General features: G+C 34.2%; 1 protein-coding gene across 9 annotated transcripts in view; it reads right to left on the reverse strand.

Annotated features, from left to right (window-relative positions):
• TRIM37 (tripartite motif containing 37) overlaps nt 1-21042 on the reverse strand; it is a 171021-nt gene that overhangs the window by 125146 nt on the left and 24833 nt on the right. For all 9 annotated transcript variants that reach the window (XM_079131360.1, XM_079131359.1, XM_079131362.1 and 6 more), the window contains 3 exons: nt 9597-9721; nt 3216-3266; nt 1391-1472 (listed from right to left, as the gene is read on the reverse strand). In XM_079131360.1, the coding sequence (XP_078987486.1) occupies nt 1391-1472; nt 3216-3266; nt 9597-9721 (258 nt within the window). The remainder of the gene's footprint in view (nt 1-1390; nt 1473-3215; nt 3267-9596; nt 9722-21042) is intronic.

Genomic DNA, 21042 nt, shown 5'->3' on the forward strand with positions numbered 1-21042 from the left:
ATTCTTTGGTTTCTGCTCCATTTTTGCTCCTTAACCTAAACTGCTCTAAAAATTAGTTTAAAAAAAAATATTTAAAAGTAAATGATTACAGACCACCACCGTACCCCCAAACAGCCACACACATCTATGTATGTGTCTCCTAGCTCTATTCAATAAAGAAAGCTAAAAACCATGAACAACCTGATAGTACTGATCATCCCTCGTGCCCAGTTTCATCTTGAAACACAATTTTCCACTAAAGCAAGCAAGGATCCTTTGACAAATGGCCAATTACAGGTGTAGAGTAAAAAATGTAGAGGAATCTAGAACATTTTGTTATAGAAGAATAAGAAAGCTAATTACTAGGGTAACTATAAGGGCTACTAAAATCATGGCAAAAGGAATTGTGAGCCAACTTGATCACATTAAATATGTATAAAGTCAAAAGTTCACAGTGATATTTTTTTGTTTGGTTTTAATACTAGGGATCTAACCCAGGGGCACATTACCACTGAGTTACATCCCCAACCCTTTTTATTTTTTTTATTTTGACACAGGGCCTCACTAAGTTGCTGAGCCTGGCCTTGAACTTGTGATCCCCGTCTCAGCTTCCCGAGTTGCTGGATTACAGGTGCATGCAGTGTGATACTCCAAAACAAAACCTAATCAGTCACTTTCAGAAGACCAAAAAAAAAAAAGTTAAAAAAAATCCAGTCTCTTTTATATGAACTATAACACTAGGTAACCAAATCCAAAAAGAAATGAAGAATCTCTTTATGGAAAGTATCATATTAAGTGAAAAAGAAATGACAAAAATGAGTATCAAGTTACCAATACTACAAAAAGAGATTCGACTAGACATTATGTCTTAAAGGAACACGTTACTATTCTTTTTTTTGACAGATGGACAGAATATCTTTTGTTTTATTATTTTTATGTGGTGTTAAGGATCGAACCCAGAGCCTCACAAGTACTAGTCAAGTGCTCTACCGCTGAGCTACAACCCCAGCCCCAACTATTTATATTCTTGATATAGAAATGAACTTGAGCCTCATCATATTGCTAGAACCAACTGCCAATTTAAGAAAATATATGGGTTAAACCCTGAGTTCACAATCAACAAATATGTGTTTTTATGGTTTTCTGTTTTTATTTTTTAAATCACTTTTACAAGAATTTTAAATATTTCTTCTAAGCTCAAATTCTTTCTATAAAACAAATAAAATTTAATCATATCTCAGGGTTTGTTTTATCCATACTTAACTCATTATTCTATAGATTTAGTAATGTATCCCACAAAGAAACAAAATCTCATTATTTTAATTTCCTTACTCCATTAAAACATTAAACTAGTACACCAGGGAAGAACGAATAAACTTTGGTTTCAAAATTAGAAATATAAAAAACTTACCGGATAAACTTTTAACCTCCAGCAAAGTCCTGAAACTTGAAGAGGTGGACTGTAAACAGGATCTGCTCTCTGGCGCAAAGTGCTGAAGAAAATATAATCAAATCCCAAGATCAAAATTGTGAAATGGCAAGAGGTAAAACCAAAATCAACCCCTTTTTTGAGTTACATACTTGAAATCCTGAGCAACTTATAGAAGGAAACTGAATAAAACAAGATTCCATTGTTAAGTTTACATAATACTTACATTCTGGAATAAAAGAAAATTGAATAATAATGAAATATTCAGCAGTACCTTTAAAGTTCAGTAAAAACAAAATTGTGACATTCAAGGGAAAAGCAAAGCATCACCAAGTATCCTGAATTTAATTCTGCTTCAATAAGCAGTCTTTCATCATCCCTCCACATCTCTGCCCACCCCCACCCCCCAAAAAAGGCTAGAGGCATGGCTCATGGTAGATCATGTGCTTAGCATGTGGAAGGCCCTGGGTTCAATCCTAGCAAAGTTAAAAAAAAAAAAAAGTTGCTTTCCCACTTCTGAGTAGTATGATTATCCTTTTTAAATATGGGGAAACGAGAATAATATGCTAAACCTTAACATATGTGGGGAAAAAACCTCTGAGAGAATGCTTTAACCACAAAATTACCCCATAAGAAAAAACATTACATGGGGGAAAATCCTTTTTTGGGGGAAGGGGTGTGTGTACTCGGGATTTAACCCAGATGTGCTTTACCAACTCAGCTACAGGATCTCACTAAGTTGCTTAAGGCCTTGCTAAATTACACAGGCTAACCTCAATCTTGCAATCCTCCTGCCTCAGCCTCCAAGTCATTGGGAATATAGGCATGCATCACCACACCCAGCATAACCTTATTTTGATGGTACTGCCTATTCCAAGTTCTTTTCCCGAAGACACTGCATTTTTAGTTCCCAGTTTCATGCTACCCTTGAAGACAAATCCCTGAGGACCTTTGTGTTTTTGAATCTTTGCTTCAAAACTAAAAACAGCAATTTACAAAGCCTACAAATTTCTTACAATAGCCTCTTACTGACAACTTCTTACTGAGCTAAAACAAATGGATCCCACGACTTTTATTTCTTAGGATGGGTAGGTGGGGGCTCACTGATTTCTATATTTCTGGCCCCACACACTTTAGCAAAAGCTAAGTAGACTGTTTTCTTTAAAATGTTTATCAGTCTTGGTAGAACATAGCCAATCTGAGGATTTAAAATTCAAAAGTTTCCAAAATCTGAAACTTTTGAGCTTCAATATGAGTCTACCATGGAGAATGCCACAACTCACTTTATATAATGTGTTGCACTCAAATCACAAGGCACTAAAAATAATGGTATAAAATTACCTTCAGGCTACATGTATAATGTGTGTATAAAACATAAATGAATTTCATGTTTAGACTTCGGTTCCACATCATTAAACATATGCAAATATTCCAAAATCTAAAAAAGCTGAAACTTGAAACATTTCTAGTCCCAGCATTTCATATATTATACAATTGAGACCACCTCTGTTTCTAATAGGAAACTTGTTTCTTCTAGAGACTACTAACCTAAAGGACTGGGGTGGTAGCTCAGTGGTAGAGTACTTGCCTAGCATGTGTGAAGCACTGGGTTCAAGCCTCAGCACCACAAAAAAATAAATAAAATAAAGGTATTCTGTCTATTTACAACTAAAAAAATATTTTCCAAAAAATTTTTTTAAAAATTACAAACCTGAGTGACACAGACCTCTATCCTACTGAGGAATGACATTTTTCTACCTCTTTCTTATGTATACATACAAAAAAAACAAAGTTGTCAAAAACTTACCTGAAATTCTCTAAAACAAAAGTGGCTGAATCATAAGATGGCACTAATTCACTGAAAAGAAGCAAAAGGAAAATCATTTAGCTTATGCAACTTTAAAATTTCATTTAAAAACAAAAAAGCCCCTCCATAATACCTTTAAAACTTTATTAAACTAATCCTTATGAAATAGTTCCAGATCCTTATCAAATACATTAAATCAAATGAATTCATAAAACCATCAAGTTTTTATAATTAAATGGAACATACAAATACTTTATAAAATAGTTTTTTTCAAAGGCAATATATGGGGGCTGGGAATATAGCTCAGTTGGTAGAGTGCTTGCCTCGAAAGCACAAGGCCCTGGGTCCAAATCCCCAGCACCGCCAAAAAAAAAAAAAAGAGCAATATATGATTAAATATTAAAACAATTTCAAGAAACTAAAAGAAGTTTATTCAAGAAAATAGGAAAAAAATTAGTGCTTAGGCTAGGAATCTGAATTATAAAACAAATATAAACAGTCTTTAAAAAGGTAAAAAAAAAAAAATCACGATCCTAAAAATTCCTTCAAAACAACTTAGTGGAAATATTAATAGACCTTAAATACTTTGAAATTACTTACTAGTAAATAAACCAAATAATCTTATAGGATTAGAATACATAATCACTTAGGGGGTAACTGGGATGGACTAGCATAGTAATACTTTCTTAGCGATCTAAGTTTACCTCAAACGACTTGTAGTTTCACACTCTCCTCCAAAGAGAACTGAACTATAACTGTAGCAGAAGGGATATGAGGTAATTCATTTTGCTGGTTACTATTCTTGGATCATGCAGATGGTTTGTGGTAAGATCATTAGAACACCTCTAATGTCATTAAAGTAGTATTATAAAGATCCTATCATATACAGTGTTGTAATACACATTATATATTTGATAAAAAGGTAGAAGTTTAACAAAACAACAAACTGAAATCAGAAGTTTAACAAAACAACAAACTGAAATCATTTCACAATATCTTTGGATACATTTTCTACAGACAATTCATCAAAATTTTGACCAAAATAAGATAGGGACACATCAATACCATTGTCGCACCATGCTAGTGCCTAAAGAAATTAGTGGTTTGCCCCATGAAAATAAAGTATTGATAAAAATTATTCTTTATTTAAATAGGTCACATCTTTTTCACAGTAAGGAGATACACTTTGCCTTGCAATTGTTAACTATAAAACTACTATCCAAATTAACTATTTGGATAGTGAAGAACTCATCCCTGGACTCATATTCTTCATCCCTAGATCTTTAATCCCCTTCATGTAAGTGATTGAGAAGTCACATACCCATGGAAGTCAGCTCTAAGGTCTCCCATTACATGCTTTTAGCAGAAAGAACGCCATTGGGCCTAAGAAGCTTTAATGGAATCATAAATCTAATCAGAGACTAAGGAAGTCTTCCTCATGAAGTCCTCAAATTGTTCAAAAAATGACATGTTTTTGGCTATAATCTTATATATTTTCCAATCATAAAAGTCTTGGTCAGTTTGCCTAATACATTCAGAACATCCTCACAGTATGTAAAAACCAATTAATCCCAAGCTGCCTGATGATCTGTACGGTGTTTCTCCAATCATGTCATCAATATCCAGTGTAATACATTTCCTTTGTTATTGTCTTAACACCCAGACTATCATTGTCACACACACTACCCCTGCACCACACCCAACTACGTTAAGGATCAAACCCAGAGCCTCACACGTGCCAGGCAAGTGCTCTACCACTGAGCCACATCCCCAGTCCTCATCAGCCATTAAGGGTTAAGAGAGCTCTTCAGAATGCAACCAGCAGATGACTCAGCCAACTGAAAATGGTCACAAAAAAGTTTACAGGATGAAGACTACAGTTACTAAAGCTCACTAACCAAGAGAATGCTTCATGGTCTGCCCTAGCTCTCACTAAGAAAAAATAATCAGAGCAGAGAAAATAGACCTGTCAATCCAGTATACTGTGATATACTTCTACATATGTACATTTAGGGAAAATTTTTCAGACACAACCAACCCTGTATCAAATTAGTGCAATAAGACAGCATAAAATAGGATGCATATACTTCCCCTATTAACAGTCATCACATTTTATGACTATTCCAGTCATCTCTCACTACATCCTAACTGAAAGCACAAGTGCTCTTCTACTGCATTTTCTGCTAACATGTAACACATGCTTAGAATATGGCTAACATTCAAATACTCATTGAATGAATATTTATAAGTATTTGCTGTGAGATCATAGAGAAATATTTGCTCAAAAATTTATTTTGCACACTTCACCTATATACTGTCATATCTACAACTAAACCATCTATTTCCACCTTTAACTATTTATTAACAACTCCAAATTGTGATTATTCTGAGGTTATTTTTAATCATACTTTTACCATCGTCAGCCTGCCCATAATGCACTGCTGTATCTTCTCTATCCTCTCATAGTTTTATTTCTCCTCTCACAAGTACAGACTATTCTTTTTGAGTGGATTCATCTCATGATGGTGTCAATCTTCATCTTCACAGAATGTGGGAAAGTAAACTGAAATCCATTCTACCCCAGTAATTTGCAAGCCAATGATCTGCACATCCTTAGACATATGACCTCCTAACTTTATAAATGAAGGAAGGGAAGGAGGGACAACAAGTGTCTATTTTTTCCTTAAGAAAACAGATTGATAAGCTACATAAAAATTGGTTCTCCCTCCCAACTTGACCATTTCTCCCAGAAACTTAATACTCTCTATGAACTGACAGCTACATTCTCTCTTCTCAGTTCTCCCTGGGGACACCTAAACACCTAAACAGTCCTATTACTTTCTTTCCTTTTTTTTTGTGGTGTTAGGGATTAGAACCCAGGGCCTTGTGCATGTGAGGCAAGCACTCTACCAAATGAGCTATATCCCCAGCCCACCCTATTTCTTATTACAACAATAAACAACCCTTCAAATTCTGGCTAAAATTTTTCCCTTGCTGTCCCCCCAAATATAACAACTTTTTTTATATCCATATTTTCATGTATGTGTACATACTCATTCTCATCTTTCCAATGAAATCCTACATATCTTTCAAGACCTTTCCCAATTATTTTCCAGATTATAGTTTTCTTGACCACTCCAGTCTTTACCCCAACTTTTCAGAACTAAGATGTACGTAAATGAGTACAAATATTTTAATGAACGACTATTCACTACTTAATGTGGACTATCTGCCTGAGATTTTTAGTTCCTCTTTAATGCTGACAATAGTGGGTATACAGTCTCAAATAATACTTCACTGATTTAATGACCTTTTCATCTCTACAGAGGTTTCCACACCAAACATTAACTAACAGAACTAAAGACAATTCAATCTCAATCTCAAAGCTTAAAACATCACTGTTGTGCACTTCTAATCTTTGATTTGTAATGTTACATCAATGAATGCTAGTCTTTCTTATTTGGCCCTCTTTTCTTTGCTGATCAAGTCATCAATAGATGAACCTCTGTTTCCTATATATTGCAATAGTAAACTAAGTCTCCAATAAAAATTAAGAATTAAGTTAAAAGTCAATTTCCAAAAACGTGGTGGGCATTACTAGAGAGGAAGCTACTTAATTATCACACCAGAAAGCACTATCATTTGCCTGATAAGCTGCTGAAAGTGGTATTGAAAGTGGTAACAGGACAGAAATTTAATTGTATCAGTGGTTCCCCAACTACACTATGATATTAATATTATTTAGGGTGCTAAAGAAGCATTTTTGAAGGGCTGGAGGTGTAGTTCAGTGGTAAAGCACTTGCTTAGCATGCAGTGAGACCCTGGTTTGATCCCTAGCACCACAAAAAGAAAAAAAGAAAGGAAGAAAGGAAGGAAGGGAGGAAGGGAAAAAGGGAGGAAAGGAAGAGGAAAAGCAGAATTTTCCCAAACAATCTAAATGTTAAAAGTTGTTTTCTTCCACCAGTCACAGGCAGGTTCAAAACAGTATCTTTGAAACTGAAATGTGACCACATAGTTGAAAAGAGGAAGCCCTAGGATATTGGTGAATATTCTTAAAATCGCCCAAACCTATTTAATGATAGCAAATATCCAACACTTTCAATAATCTTCAGTGCTCTGATGATATAATGAATATTTTATCAGTGTTTTGTTTGTTTGTTGATAGTACTAGGAATTGAATCCAGGGTATGTTACCACTAAGCTACATCCCCAGGCCTTTTCATATTTCAAGACAGGATCTCACTAAATTGCTGAAGCGGGATTACAGGCAAATGCCACCATGCCTGGTTTATCAGGTTTGTTAATCAGAAACAAAGACTTCCCTTGCTTATCAGTAAATCTGTCCTTCTGCTTATAGGACCATGGGTCCCTACTCACGATCCTCAGAATCCATCTAGGATGAGGAACAATATGCATGCCAGTAATTCCCAACCAGGGGTGATTTTGCAATGTCTGGAAACATTTTTGTTACAACTACAAAGTGCTGGTAGTGGAGTGCTACTGACAAGAGGATGCTACATCCTACAACACACAGGAATACACCCTTCATAACACAAATAATTATCCAACTCAAAATGTCAAAAATGCCAAAGTAGAAAAACCCTGGCTGACACCACATACTGTAGTGTAATATAAGTGTTGTGGCCATCAGAGGGCACTGCATTGAAGAGAAAAAGGAAAATGTTATAAAAAAAATTTAAAAAATTTTTGAGCTACAAGAACTGTTTTCTAAATGAACCATAACCCTTAACATGCAAGAAAAACATGATAAGCCATCTCTAAAGAATAAGATAAAATGTGTCAGACCAAAATATTAATCTGGAACAGTGTTTTCATCCCTCATTTTAGGAATAAGCTAAGATTTATAAAGAACAAACTAGGGCTGGAATCGTGGCTCAGTGGCAGAGCACTTGCCTAGCATGTGTGAGACACTGGGTTCGATTCTCAGTACCACATATAAATAAGTAAGATAAAATCCACTGACAACTAAAATTTTTCTAAAATAAATAAATAAAAAGACCAAACTTTAAGTGTCAATCTCTACCTAAAGTTAATGAACTGAACTGTCTCTCCAGATTCCTACATGGAAGCCCAAAACCCCTATGTGACTTGGAAACAGGACCTTAAGGAAGTAATTAAGGCTAAATGAGTTAAGAGTAGGGCCCTAATCCAAAAAGGCTGCTGTCCACATAAGGAGATTAAACACCAGAGACTGATCTCTCATTGCATGAACAGAGAAAAAGTCATGTGAAGACACAGTGAAGGCAACTGCCTATGACTTCAGAAGTCCACCAGACACTAAATTTTCTGATACTTTTTCTTGACTCCAAAACTGAGGAAATAAATTGCTTTGTTTAAGCCACCCTGAAATTTTGTCAAGGCTTTATAGCCAACTAATAAATACACAGAAATTTCACTTCAAATGGCCTAGGGTATGGTCTAGTACTGACAATTTTCAACAGAATCCCAAGTGTTAGGATTGAAAAACTAGTCTAAAATAATATTATATTTCTAAGTATGATAAAAGAATATGCTTTCAGAAGAGTTTAAAGAAGCAAACTAGAAAGATACACAGATTGCAACTGTTGCAATAGTTTCTTCCAACTATCTTTGAAAATCCAGGTCAAATTCTTTGGACATTTTATCCATTTCTCAATTCTGTTTAACAAGATTCAAGTGAATTCAAAAGATAAATGAAAGAATAAATATACACTGACGGAGCTAATGAGATTGATTATTTTTTATATGGAAAAATGGAGCTTCGAGAAAAGTATTTAGGGCTGGGGTTGTAGTTCAGTGGTACAGTAGTTTCCTGGCATGTGTGACACCCTGGGTTCAATCCTCAGCACCACATATAAATAAGATAAAGGTCCACTGACAACTAAAAAAAATTTTTAAGAATTTTTTTTTTTTTTTCCAATGCTGGGGATTGAACCCAGGGCCTTGTGCTTGCACTCAACCAACTGAGCTATATCCCCAACTCCCAGAAAAAGTTTTTAATTCACTATCTTTTTTTTGTCTGCTAACTTTTTTTTTTGGTATTGGGAACCGAACACAGAGGCACATTACCATTGAGCTATATCCCCAGTCCTTTATATATTTTTTAAAATTTTGACCAAGTTGTTTAGGGCCTCACTAAGTTGCTGAGGCTGGCTTCAAACGTGACCCTCCTGCCTCAGTCTCCCAAACTCCTGGGATTAGAGGTAGGTACCACCATGCCCAACCCACTGCTTTGAGATCAGATATACATGCATATCAGGGACCACATTATAAAAAGCATCTTATAAAACTATGCAGACTTAAGAGAATTTATTCTTTGAAACAAGTGTATACCTTTGCACACAAACGTCAAATTAAAATGAATTCTAAAAACCATCATACCTGGTAAAGTCTGGTGGGACAGGAGTGGTAACAAAGGATGCCATAGGCTTTCGATGAACTTGCTGAAACATCATTAGGATCTCAGAGCTCTTAGATATTAACTCACTCTTACTACAAGACCGCAACTGTGTGAGGAAAAGAATGATCTGAACCAACAAAATTACTGTTCAATCACACCTCAAAATTTTTTTTAGTAAAGAAGGAAATTAGAAATTAATCTGGTTATATACCTCCCCCAAAAAAGAGAAAAATAAATATAAAACAATTCAAAGTGGGTTGGAGAATTCACAATCTTCAAGCATCTAAGTTTATTCTCATTCTAACGTAAAGTGGTGGACTCAAGATTTGAATCCATTTTTCTCTCCTCATATTTTAGGGTAAGTCAAATATTGAGCAACTACAAATACATTTCCACAGTAGTACAGTGAAGCTATTATGTGTATTAACAAACAAATCTTGTGAGTGGAAAGCCTATAAAAAGCAAGTATGTCTTCAATGGCATTCTAGGTAATAGAAATGTTAAGATGTAACTCACATATGTTAACCTATATCAATTCCAGAAACAGTACTATATTTCAAAGGCAAAAAGTGAGAAACCTAACTTTACTAAAAATAAAGATGGTAGTTGAAAGACCACTGATTTTTGTTTTTAACAAAATTCTAATTCTGCCAGTAACTACTTACACGACTAAGTCTATTTATATAAAAGTTGAAATAATATCTACCACTACTTGTTTCATTCAGTTTGTCACCAGGATCACAAAATTGTATGTGAAAACCACTTCATAACCTGCTATCGAATGAACTGTCTCTCCCCCAAGCCCTTAACTTATATGTTGTAGGCTCAACAGCCTCCAGAACTATGAGAAAATAAATTTGTTGTTCAAGCCCTCCAAGCAGGCATTATTTTACTATACAGTCCCAGCAAACCAATATGCTATCAGATGCCATATGAATGATATTCATATATGGTTTGGGTCTCAGATGTCCTGCCAAAATCCTTGATTATCAGACTGTCAAAATATTAGGAGAAATCTTTAAGAGGTATTATGTAGTGGAAGTAAGTTAGCTCACTGGGGGTGTCCCCAAGAAGGAAGAAAATGGGACTCCAAGCTCCTTTCTCTTGCTCTTGCTTCCCAGTTTCCTCTACCATGCACTTCCACCATAATGCCTTGTTACAGGCCCAAAAACAGGGCCACATGACCTTGAACTGAAACTATAAACCAAAACAAATTTCCTTCTTTACCAACATAAAGTTAACACAACACACTATAATTGGATTTACATCTTTTGAATAACAGTTTCTTATAGCTCATAAAGAATAATACCATATGATATGTATGAAGATTTATAGCCTTGGTTTTACCAAGAATAATGATACATGATTAAACTACTGGATCAACCAACAACATACCAGTAAATGGAAAAACTAAGCAGATGCATATTTTGTCATTCACATTATTATGTGTCAGGCATTGCCCATGTCATTAATGTTTTCTGAATAACTTAAACAATCTAGTGTACTCTGAATTAGCTGATTAGGATTTTAAGGTATGTTATTTTAAAATCACTGATATATGCATATGTACATATAAAGTTTTAATTTATATTTTTCACTAAATATTTATTGAATGGTTACTACGTGTATCTTCCCTTGATGCCACTTACTCCTAAGCAACTTGCTACTTCAACTAAAGTTTATCATCACATATGTATTTCTACAACTACTTTGTATATATACGTTCATAAAAAATGTTTTCTAACTTTACATAAGTATCACCACGTACCCTGCATTTTTCATTCAATATTGAGATTGAATTGTAGTGAGGTTTATCAACTTTACTTATTTCAAGAGCTCTAAAGAATACCTTTGTATGAATATAACAAAAATCCTTTATCCCCATTTATGTTGTTTCCTACCCTTTACTACTAACTCTGGAGTGAAGTTATTTGAACATAACTCCTTGTACAGAATTTGTCTGGGACAAGAATTACTGATTGAAGTCTACCAACAATTCAGCAAGTATTAACCTGTTCTCTAAAAGTAGTCCAACAGATTTATGCATCTCTCAATGGTGAATAAGTTCCCTTTGGGACATCCTTATCACCATTTGTTCTTTTACTTATAAATTTTTATAAATCTAATGGCTAAGATAGCATTTTGCTAGTTTTACCAAATATTTCCTAGTTTATCAGTGAAATTCATTTGCTTGTCATCCAGCATTCACTATCATATCCATATCCTTGCTCATTTAAAATAAATTTTTTTTAGTTGTTGATGGACCTTTATTTTATATGCAGTGCTGAGAATTGAACCCAGTGCCTCGCACACACTAGGGAAGTGCTCTACCACTCAGTTACAACTCCAGTCCCTTGCTAAATTTTTGTAACATTATTTTAGCTGTATATTATGGTTTGTTGTTTTTTGGTTTTTTTTTTTTGCACTGCTGGGGTTTGAGCCCATTGCCTCACAGTTAAGTGTTCTATTGCTGAGCTACATCAAAAGGATGGAAAGATATATTTTCCAGAGATATATTTCTTTGTAAATCTTGTATACCAATTCAGTTTCAGGAATGCCAAATAACTTTTCCAAGTCTGTGGCTTATCAACCAATTTTTTTTTTTTTTTTTTTACTTTTTAGTTGTTGATAGATCTTTATTTTATTTATTTATTTTTATGTGGTGCTAAGAATCGAACCCAGTGCCTCACACATGCTCTACCACTGAGCTACAATCCCAGTCCATTGACCTATATCTTTTTAAAGATTTTTTTGTTCAAAGTAAGTCTTAATTTTAATATAGCCAAGTCTTTCTCCTTATATTTTGTGCCTATTATGACTTAAGTCCTTCCTTTCCCCATAACAGATATTCTCCTCTTAAAAAAGGGAAAAATCAAATTTTATTCTTCAATCCATCTGGCACTGATCCTTGTCAGAGTTAAGGTGAAGATCTAAGTTTATTTGCCCAATGTAGAACTGTCAATGTTTGTTGAAAATAACAATCTTCTGCATCTTTGTCATGTATCTACTTTTTTTTTTTTTGGTACTAGGGTTTGAACCAAGGGGATACTTTACCACTGAACTACATTCTCAACTTTTTTTAGTTGTAGATGGACACAATATCTTTATTTAATTTTATGTGGTGCTGAGAATCAAACCCAGTGCCTCACACATGCTAGGCAAGTGCTCTACCACTGAGCCACAAACCCAACCCCCCTCCAGTCCTTTTTATTTTAAGATGGGGTCATACTAAGCTGAGGCTGTCCTAGAACTTGCAATTCTTCTATCTCAGCCTTCCAAATCACTGGGATCACAGGCATGTGCCATTGCACCCAGTTAGTAAAACAGAATATTAAGCACACTGTTAAATTATATGCATTAAGAAACCTGTAATTATGACACATACCCCGTTTCCCAAAAAATAAATGTACATCTGAGCATAACACTCAATGTTTCTTCATTCAGCTCTTTTTTACCTTATAGTTGTCTCTACAAAGATCTTACACATCTGTCAGATTTATGCACAGATTCTACAATTTTTGTTCCTACTATGAATGAAATCTTTTTCAAATAAATTTTCTAGCTGGTTATTCCTGATATAGGAACACTACTGATTTTTATGTGCAATGAAGCTAACAAAAAGGGTCTAAAAGTTAATATATTGTCTACATAATCATACCCTTTGCATAAGAAGAGTATTATCTCTTCCTTTCCACACACACATTATATATACATATAATTTTATTTTATTTATTTATTTTAACCACTGAGACACATCCCCAGTTCTTTTTTATATTTTGAGACAGGGTCTCAATTAAGTTGGTTAGGTCCTTGCTAAGTTGCTGAGGCTGGCTTTGAAACTGCAATCCTCCTTCCTCAGTCTCCGGAACCACTAGAATTACAGGTGTGTGCCAGCTCTTTTCTGAATTTATACTGCCCTTTTCTTAATTCAATAAATAGGTTTTCTGGTAAGAAGTACTGCCAGGAAGCAATTCTGGATTACTTTTAAAAAATGTTTACCAATATGACAAAGTCATAAAAATTGTGCACATTAAGGTGATACATGTCATGTTTCAATGTGTATACACTGTGTTAAATTTAAGTCAGTTTAAACACATCTACCACCTCAAACACTTCCTTATGTTGAAGACTTCGAAAATTTCTTAGCTTTTGGAAATGAATAGCACATGAATGCTAGCTAGTCACCCTCCTGTTCTTATCTAACTCTAACTTAACACCAACTGATCCAACTTTCCCCAGCCCTTATCTACTCTTAACTTCCTAAATTTTATCATTTACTTTAAGTGTTTCCATGGACTTTTATTTTTTCTTAGTCCTAGGGATTAAACCTAGGACCTCTTGCAAACACTCCTACCACTGAGCTTCACCTCCAGCATTCACCTACCCAGACTCAATAGTATTTTAAAAATTATTCATTTCAGTTTAGATGTTCATGTAACCTTGTTCTTTAATCTACTGGATTACTGTACTGTTTATATATTTTACTTTCTGAGTACTAATTCGTTTTAACATCTTAAAAATCTCTCTGATTGGGGAAGGAACTGCCACTCCCTTGGCCAGTTCTTTCACAGAGAAAACCTTAGGTAGGAAGTGGTAGGCAAGTGTTCTACCACTGAGCTACAATCCCAATCCATTGACCTATTTTTTTTTTTTAAGATTTTTTTTTTGTTCAAAGTAAGTCTTAATTTTAATATAGCCAAGTCTTCCTCCTTACATTTTGTGCCTATTATGACTTAAGTCCTTCCTTTCCCCATAACAGATATTCTCCTCTTAAAAAAGGGAAAAATCAAATTTTACTCTTCAATCTGTCTGGCAAAATACCTACTTCAGGGTCATTACTTCAACTATCTGGTCCATAAACCCAAGGGGCAATATTTCACTGACTTAATCATCCCAGGACCAAATATTAGGCAATTAAGGACCATGGTTTTATAGTTTAAAACCATGCTTTGTTTCTAGGCCCTTGGACAAGTGCAAAAGAACTTTGCCAGAGCCTCTCCAGGAAAATACATTCGTAATATGATCTTTGTCTTTCTTATGCCATATTTTTTGTTTTGTTTTATTGTTTTTGGTGATGGGTATAGAACTCAGCACCTTGTGCTTGCTAAGAAAATTCTCTTCTACTGAGCTACATTGCCAGCCCTCTTATACTGTTCTTATACGAATTAATTATGCATTACATTAATCGAAGAATGAAAGGCTAGCGTTTACAATTTTGTATCCTCTTTTCAGTAAGTGCTTAGGAAAGGGAATAGATACTTAGAAACCTGGGAAATATTTTCTATTAATCTGGATTTGATGTTTTTTGGAAGAAACGCATCACCAATGAATGTTTATTTGTTTGAAGTATATTAAGTCACTTTCAGAATTACAATTTTAGAAAAGTATCCTTTTCTTGTGCATTCTACTTAAATGAAGTAGCTCATAATGTGCAAAGCACACAGAACAGAGCCTAGTACAGAGTGAACATAACTATTTAAAAGATATTTTTATTCTTCAATTTTCTTCTACCTTTGTAATTTTTTCCCAGTTTTCCCTCCCACTATATGGTAAGATGATTTATTTTTCTTGATCAAATTTTCATTTATCTCATTTTTCCTCAACATTCAATTATATTGTTCCTCTCAACTATTTTGTGGCATTTTGTGTAAATTTCATCTATCATCATGATTTCTTCCCATTTTATGCTTTTAAATTCTATTCCTCTTCTGGATTCTTTAGTTGGGAACAACTCATTTATTTATCATTTATTAAAATAACTCTTTCAGACTTAATTTCCTTCTACATATTCCTTAGTCATGGCTGGTATTTTAATAATTTGTACTTTCAACAGTGATTTAACTCATAACAATTATGAACTATATTTAAACATTTTAAAGAATATTTTAGATTTTTAAAGTATTCTTATATCAATTATATTGTAGTTTTACAAAATGCTCTTTAAATTAACTTCTGAAAATTCCTCATATTTCTATGTACATATTTCTATGTACATGATTGGCTGGTCAATTTGATGTGCGTTTGAAAAGTATATATATTCTTGGGGATGGAGATGTGGCTCAGTAGTTAGAGTGCTTGTCTAGCGTATATGAAGACTTGGGTTCAATTTCCAGCACCACCCAAAAAATATATGTACATATAATATTTTTTTCTCATTTTAGGATGCAGTATTCCATATGTATCATGCTTCTTAATTTTCTTTTGTAAATATTATTTGGGGGGGCTGGAGGTGTAGCACAGTGGTAGAGTGTATGTTTAGTGAGACTTGGGTTTGATCCCACAAAATTTATTAAATAAAATTTACACAAAAGTAAATATTAGTTGGAGTTATCAGTTTATATTTTTAAATCACTCACCAAGATAGTGATTTCACCAGAAAATTTATATAAGGATCTGCTTTATATACTGTTTATAAGAATACAAAATAGTAGGGTACAGGCACATGCCTAATCATCTCAGCAAACTTTCGGGGCCGAGGCAGGAGGATCACAAGTTTGAGATCTCAACCCAATGATCATGCAATCATTATTGTCCTCTTTTTATGTACTGGGGATTAAACCCAGGGGCACTTAACCACTGAACCACATTCCCAACCATCTGTACTTTTAATGTTGAGAAAGAATCTCAATAAGCTGATGAGTCTGGCTTTGAATTTGTGATCCTCCTGCTTCAGCCTCTCCCCTCGCTGGGATTACAAGCATGTGCCATTACACCAAACTATTGTTTTTTTGTTTTATTTTGTTTTGGTTTTTTTTGGTGGTGCTGGGGATTGAACACGGCTTTGTGCATGCAAGGCAAGCACTCTACCAACTGAGCTATATTCCCAGCCACTCTGTTTTCTTAAAGTAAACTCCTACCAGGTAGTGATTGCTTTATTCCTAGCAGTGTTTTCAGTTTTTTCTCTCTCATTAAGAAGTCCATCGTGGGATTTTTTAAAAGCTCAATTTCAGCCACTTATTATTTTTATTTACTGGTATCAGTGTCATCCACTGATGACAATTCAGTCATCAAAAAGAAAAACTAGTGGGGACAGGAGGCTGTGGCTTCAGTGGTGGAGCTAGAACGTATGAGGTCCTGGGTTCCATCCTCAGTACCACATAAAAATAAACAAAGGCATGCTATCCATCTACAACTACAAAAAAATAAAATCAAATTAAATTAAATTAAATTAAAATCAAATTAAAAACCACATCAAAAGCAAGATGAGGGTTGGGGTTGTAGCTCAGTGATAGAGTGCTTGCCTAGCACATGTAAGGCACTAGGTTTGATTCTCAGCACAGCATATAAATAAATAAAATAAAGGTCCACTGACAACTTAAACATATATATATATACCTATATATTTAAGATGGGACAAATAGAAAACTAGTAGCAAGATGAAAGACTAACACTTCATCAGATCAATAAGCATACTACATGTAAATGTCCTAAACATTCCAATCAAAAATTAAAAATTGTCAGATTGGATTTAAAACACAATGCTGACCTAATTATATGCTACCAACATAATATGCACTTTAAACACTGACACACAATATAAAAAGAAAGATGTAAGAGATACTTAAAAGAAAGTTGAATTGGCTTTTTGATTTGAAACACAGATTTCAAAGCAAGCAATATTATCGAAAATAAAAAAGGTCATTTGACAATAATGGGACATAATTATTCCAGACAGCTATTAATCAAAACCTGATAAAGCTGTCAAAGTAGACAAATCAAAAGTTACAATTAAGATTTCAATATCCCCTCCCATATTTAATTACAAAAATATAAGTTGAATACTTCTTAGCCAAAATACTTGGGTCAAGAAGCATCTCAGATTTCAGATTTTTTTTTTTATCCTGAAAAATCTGCATAAAGATAATGAACTACCTTAGAAATAGGACCCAAGTCTAAATACAAACTTCACCTTTCATAAGCACCTTATTCTCATAGCCCAGAAATAATTTTTTACACTATTTTTAGTGCCTACATTTTGATTGCAATTTGTGATATGAGGCTGGGTGTATCCCATTTTGTGGCATCATATTTGAACTAAAAAAGTATCAGATTTTGGAACACTATAGAATTTGGATTTTCAGATTAGGGATGTTCACCTGTACATAGAAAATCTCAAAGAATATATTAATATTGATAATTAATCAACCTGACCTCATTACCACCTATAAAACATTTCACCCCAAAAGGGCAAATACACACTGTTTTCAACTGTGCATAGGACATTTTCTAGGATATACTATATTCTGGGATAAAACACACTAAAATTCAACAAATAAAACAGATTTAAGCTATACACTTCATAAAATTAAACTAGCAATCAATTACAGAATATTTTTTAAATCCCCAAATATTTGTAAACTAAAACTTCTAAAGAGTCCATGGATCAAAGAAGTCACAGGCATATAAGAAGGTATTTTGAATAGAAAGGTCTTAAGTCAGTAACCTCAGCATCCATCTTAAGATATTAGAAAAAAGAGGAACAAATTAAACTAAAATTAAGCAGAAAGAAGTAACTAGATCAAAACAAAAATCAATGTAATAACAAACAGAAAAACAATAAAATTAAAATCAAAATGTAGTTTCCTGAGAATATCAATGAAACCCAATAAACTTCTAGCAAGAATGATCAGGGACAAAATAAGGAAAGTGTAAGTTAAGAAATAGGTGACATCACTGAGGAGCCTAAAAATGCTAACAGGATAACAAGAAATTATTATAAACTTTTTGTCAACAAATTCAAATGAAAAGGAATATTTCCTTGAAAGTCACACAACTACCAAAGCTCGCTCAAGAGAAAATAGTAAACGAGAACTTACTGCCCTATAACTATTTAAGAAATTGACTTTGAAGACAGACATGGTGGTGCATGAATATAACGCCAGCTAATAGGGAGGGTGGGGCAGGGAAATCTTGAGTTTGAAGCCAGTCTTGGTGACTTAGCAAGACTCCACCTCCAAATGAAAAAAGGTAAGGTTCTAGAATAAAAATAAATACATTGATGGAACAGAACAGAGTCTAAATATGTGCAGGCAACTAATTTTTAAAATAATGTTTAATGACAATTCAATAGAGAAAGGACAGTCTTTTGAACAAATGGTGCTAAAATAACTAGATAGCCAAATAACCACACAAAAAAAAAGACGCTCCTTCAATTGATACCTCACCAACAAAAACACTCAAAAGGCACCACAAACCTAAATATAAAACGTAAAGTAACAAATTTTCCAAAAGAAAATATAAGAGAAAAACTTTGTGGCCCTAAGCTAAAGATTTCCTAAATATGACACAAAAAGCAAAAACTGATAAATTAGATCTTATCAAAATATAAAATTTCAGAGCTGTAGTTTTTATCTGGAGTGGAGTGCTTGCCTAGCCCATGTGAAGCACTGAGCTCGATCCTCAGCATCACATAAAAATAAAGGTATTATGTCCATCCACAAAAAAAAGTACAATTTCAGCTCTTCAAAAGACACTCAAAAAACAAAAAAGAGAGCACTTGAAGACAACCTTTGCAAAGCATTTATCTGATACAGGACATATCTAGTGCTTTATGTGAAAAATTCTGAAAACTAAGAAAAGAAAAACAGGACAATGAAACAATGGACAAAGGATGTGAACAGACACTTCAACAAAAGATACACGGATAGCAAGTAAGTTCAAAAAGGGTTCTTATCACCATTAGTCATGAGGCAAACCACAAAATTAAACAAATTAAACCACAATTAGACACTCCCAGGACAATGGTTAAAAGAAGAAACTATCACGTGTTAGCAGTATTGCGGAGAAACTGGTACTCTCATATAATATTGGTAGAAATATAAAATGATACAATTTAGAAAACTGTCGACAATTATTTTAAAAATTAATGTTTTATGGGGCTGGGGTTGTGGTTCAGCAGTAGAGTGCTCACCTAGCATGCATGAGGCTCTGAATTTGATCCTCAGCACCACATAAAAACAAAAATAGAAAGGTATCCACCTACAACTAAAACAAAATATTAAAAATAATAATAATAATGATTTATCTACCATTTGACCAGGCCATTCCACCATAACTGCATCCAAGAGGAAAAAAATACACTTTCATGTAAAAGTTTGGACATGGAAGTTTATAGAAGCTCTGTCTGTTATAGCCCAAAACTGGATTTTGAAGTTTATGGTCAAATCAAATGATCATTAGGAATTAAATGGGAAAATCACACTGTGGTATTTACATATACACTCAGCAGTAAAATAATTGTTGATGCACACAGCAAAATGAAACAAACTAATATTGCTGGAGTTACTCATAAAATGAGTAATGTATAATTCCATTTATATAATTCAGGAATATGCAAATTACCTACAACAACAAAAAAAATCATGAACAAGGACAGCGTAAGCCTCTTCAACAAATGGTGTTGGGAAAACTGGAAATCCATATGTAATAGAAAATGAAACCTTTTTTTTTTTTTTTTTTTTTTTTGCGGTGCTGGAGATCAAACCCAGGGCCTTGTGCTTGCAAGTCAAGCACTCTACCGACTGAGCTATATCCCCAGCCCCTCCACATGTAATAAAATGAAATTAGACCCCTACCTCTCATCTGCACAAAACTCAACTCTAACTGGATCAAGCACCTAGGCATTAGATCAGAGATCCTCACCTAACAGAAGAACTAACAGGCCCAAATCTCCATCATGTCTGCTTCAGAACCAAATTCCTCAATAAGACTCCTAAACTGCAAGAAGTAAAATTAAGAATCAATACATGGGATGACATTAAACTAAAAAGCTTTTTCACAGCAAAGGAAATAATCAAGAACGTGAAAGCCTACAGGATGGAAGAATATCTTTGCCACCTGTACCTCAAAGCATTCATCTCCAAGATATATTAAAAAAAAAAAAAAAAAAACCTCAAAAGAGCACTAAAAAAAAAAAAAAAACACATAACCCAATCAATAAACAGGCCAAGGAACTGAACAGGCACTTCACAGAAGGAATACAATTGGTCAATAAATACATGAAAAACTGTTCAACATCTCTACCAATTAGAGAAATGCAAATTAAAACTACACCAAGATTCCATCTCACTCCAGTCAGAAGGACAATTATCTAGAATACAAGTAATAATAAATGTTGTTGAGGATGTGAGGGAAAAGGTACACTCATATTGCCATTGAGACTGCAAATTGACCCACTACTCTGGAAAGCAGTGTGGAGATTCCTCAGGAAACTTGGAATGGAACTACCATTTGACCCAGTTATCCCACTCCTCAGCCTATACCCAAAGGACTTAAAATCAGCATACTAGTGATGTGGTCACATAAATGTTCATAGTAGCTCTATTCACAATAGCAAAAACTATTAAACCAACCTTGCTGCACTTCAACAGATGAGTGGATATAGAAAATGTGGTACATATACACAATGGAATAGTACCTAGATATAAA

This window comes from Sciurus vulgaris, assembly GCF_902686455.1.
Source record: "Sciurus vulgaris genome assembly, chromosome: 3".
Taxonomy (NCBI): Eukaryota; Metazoa; Chordata; class Mammalia; order Rodentia; family Sciuridae; genus Sciurus; species Sciurus vulgaris.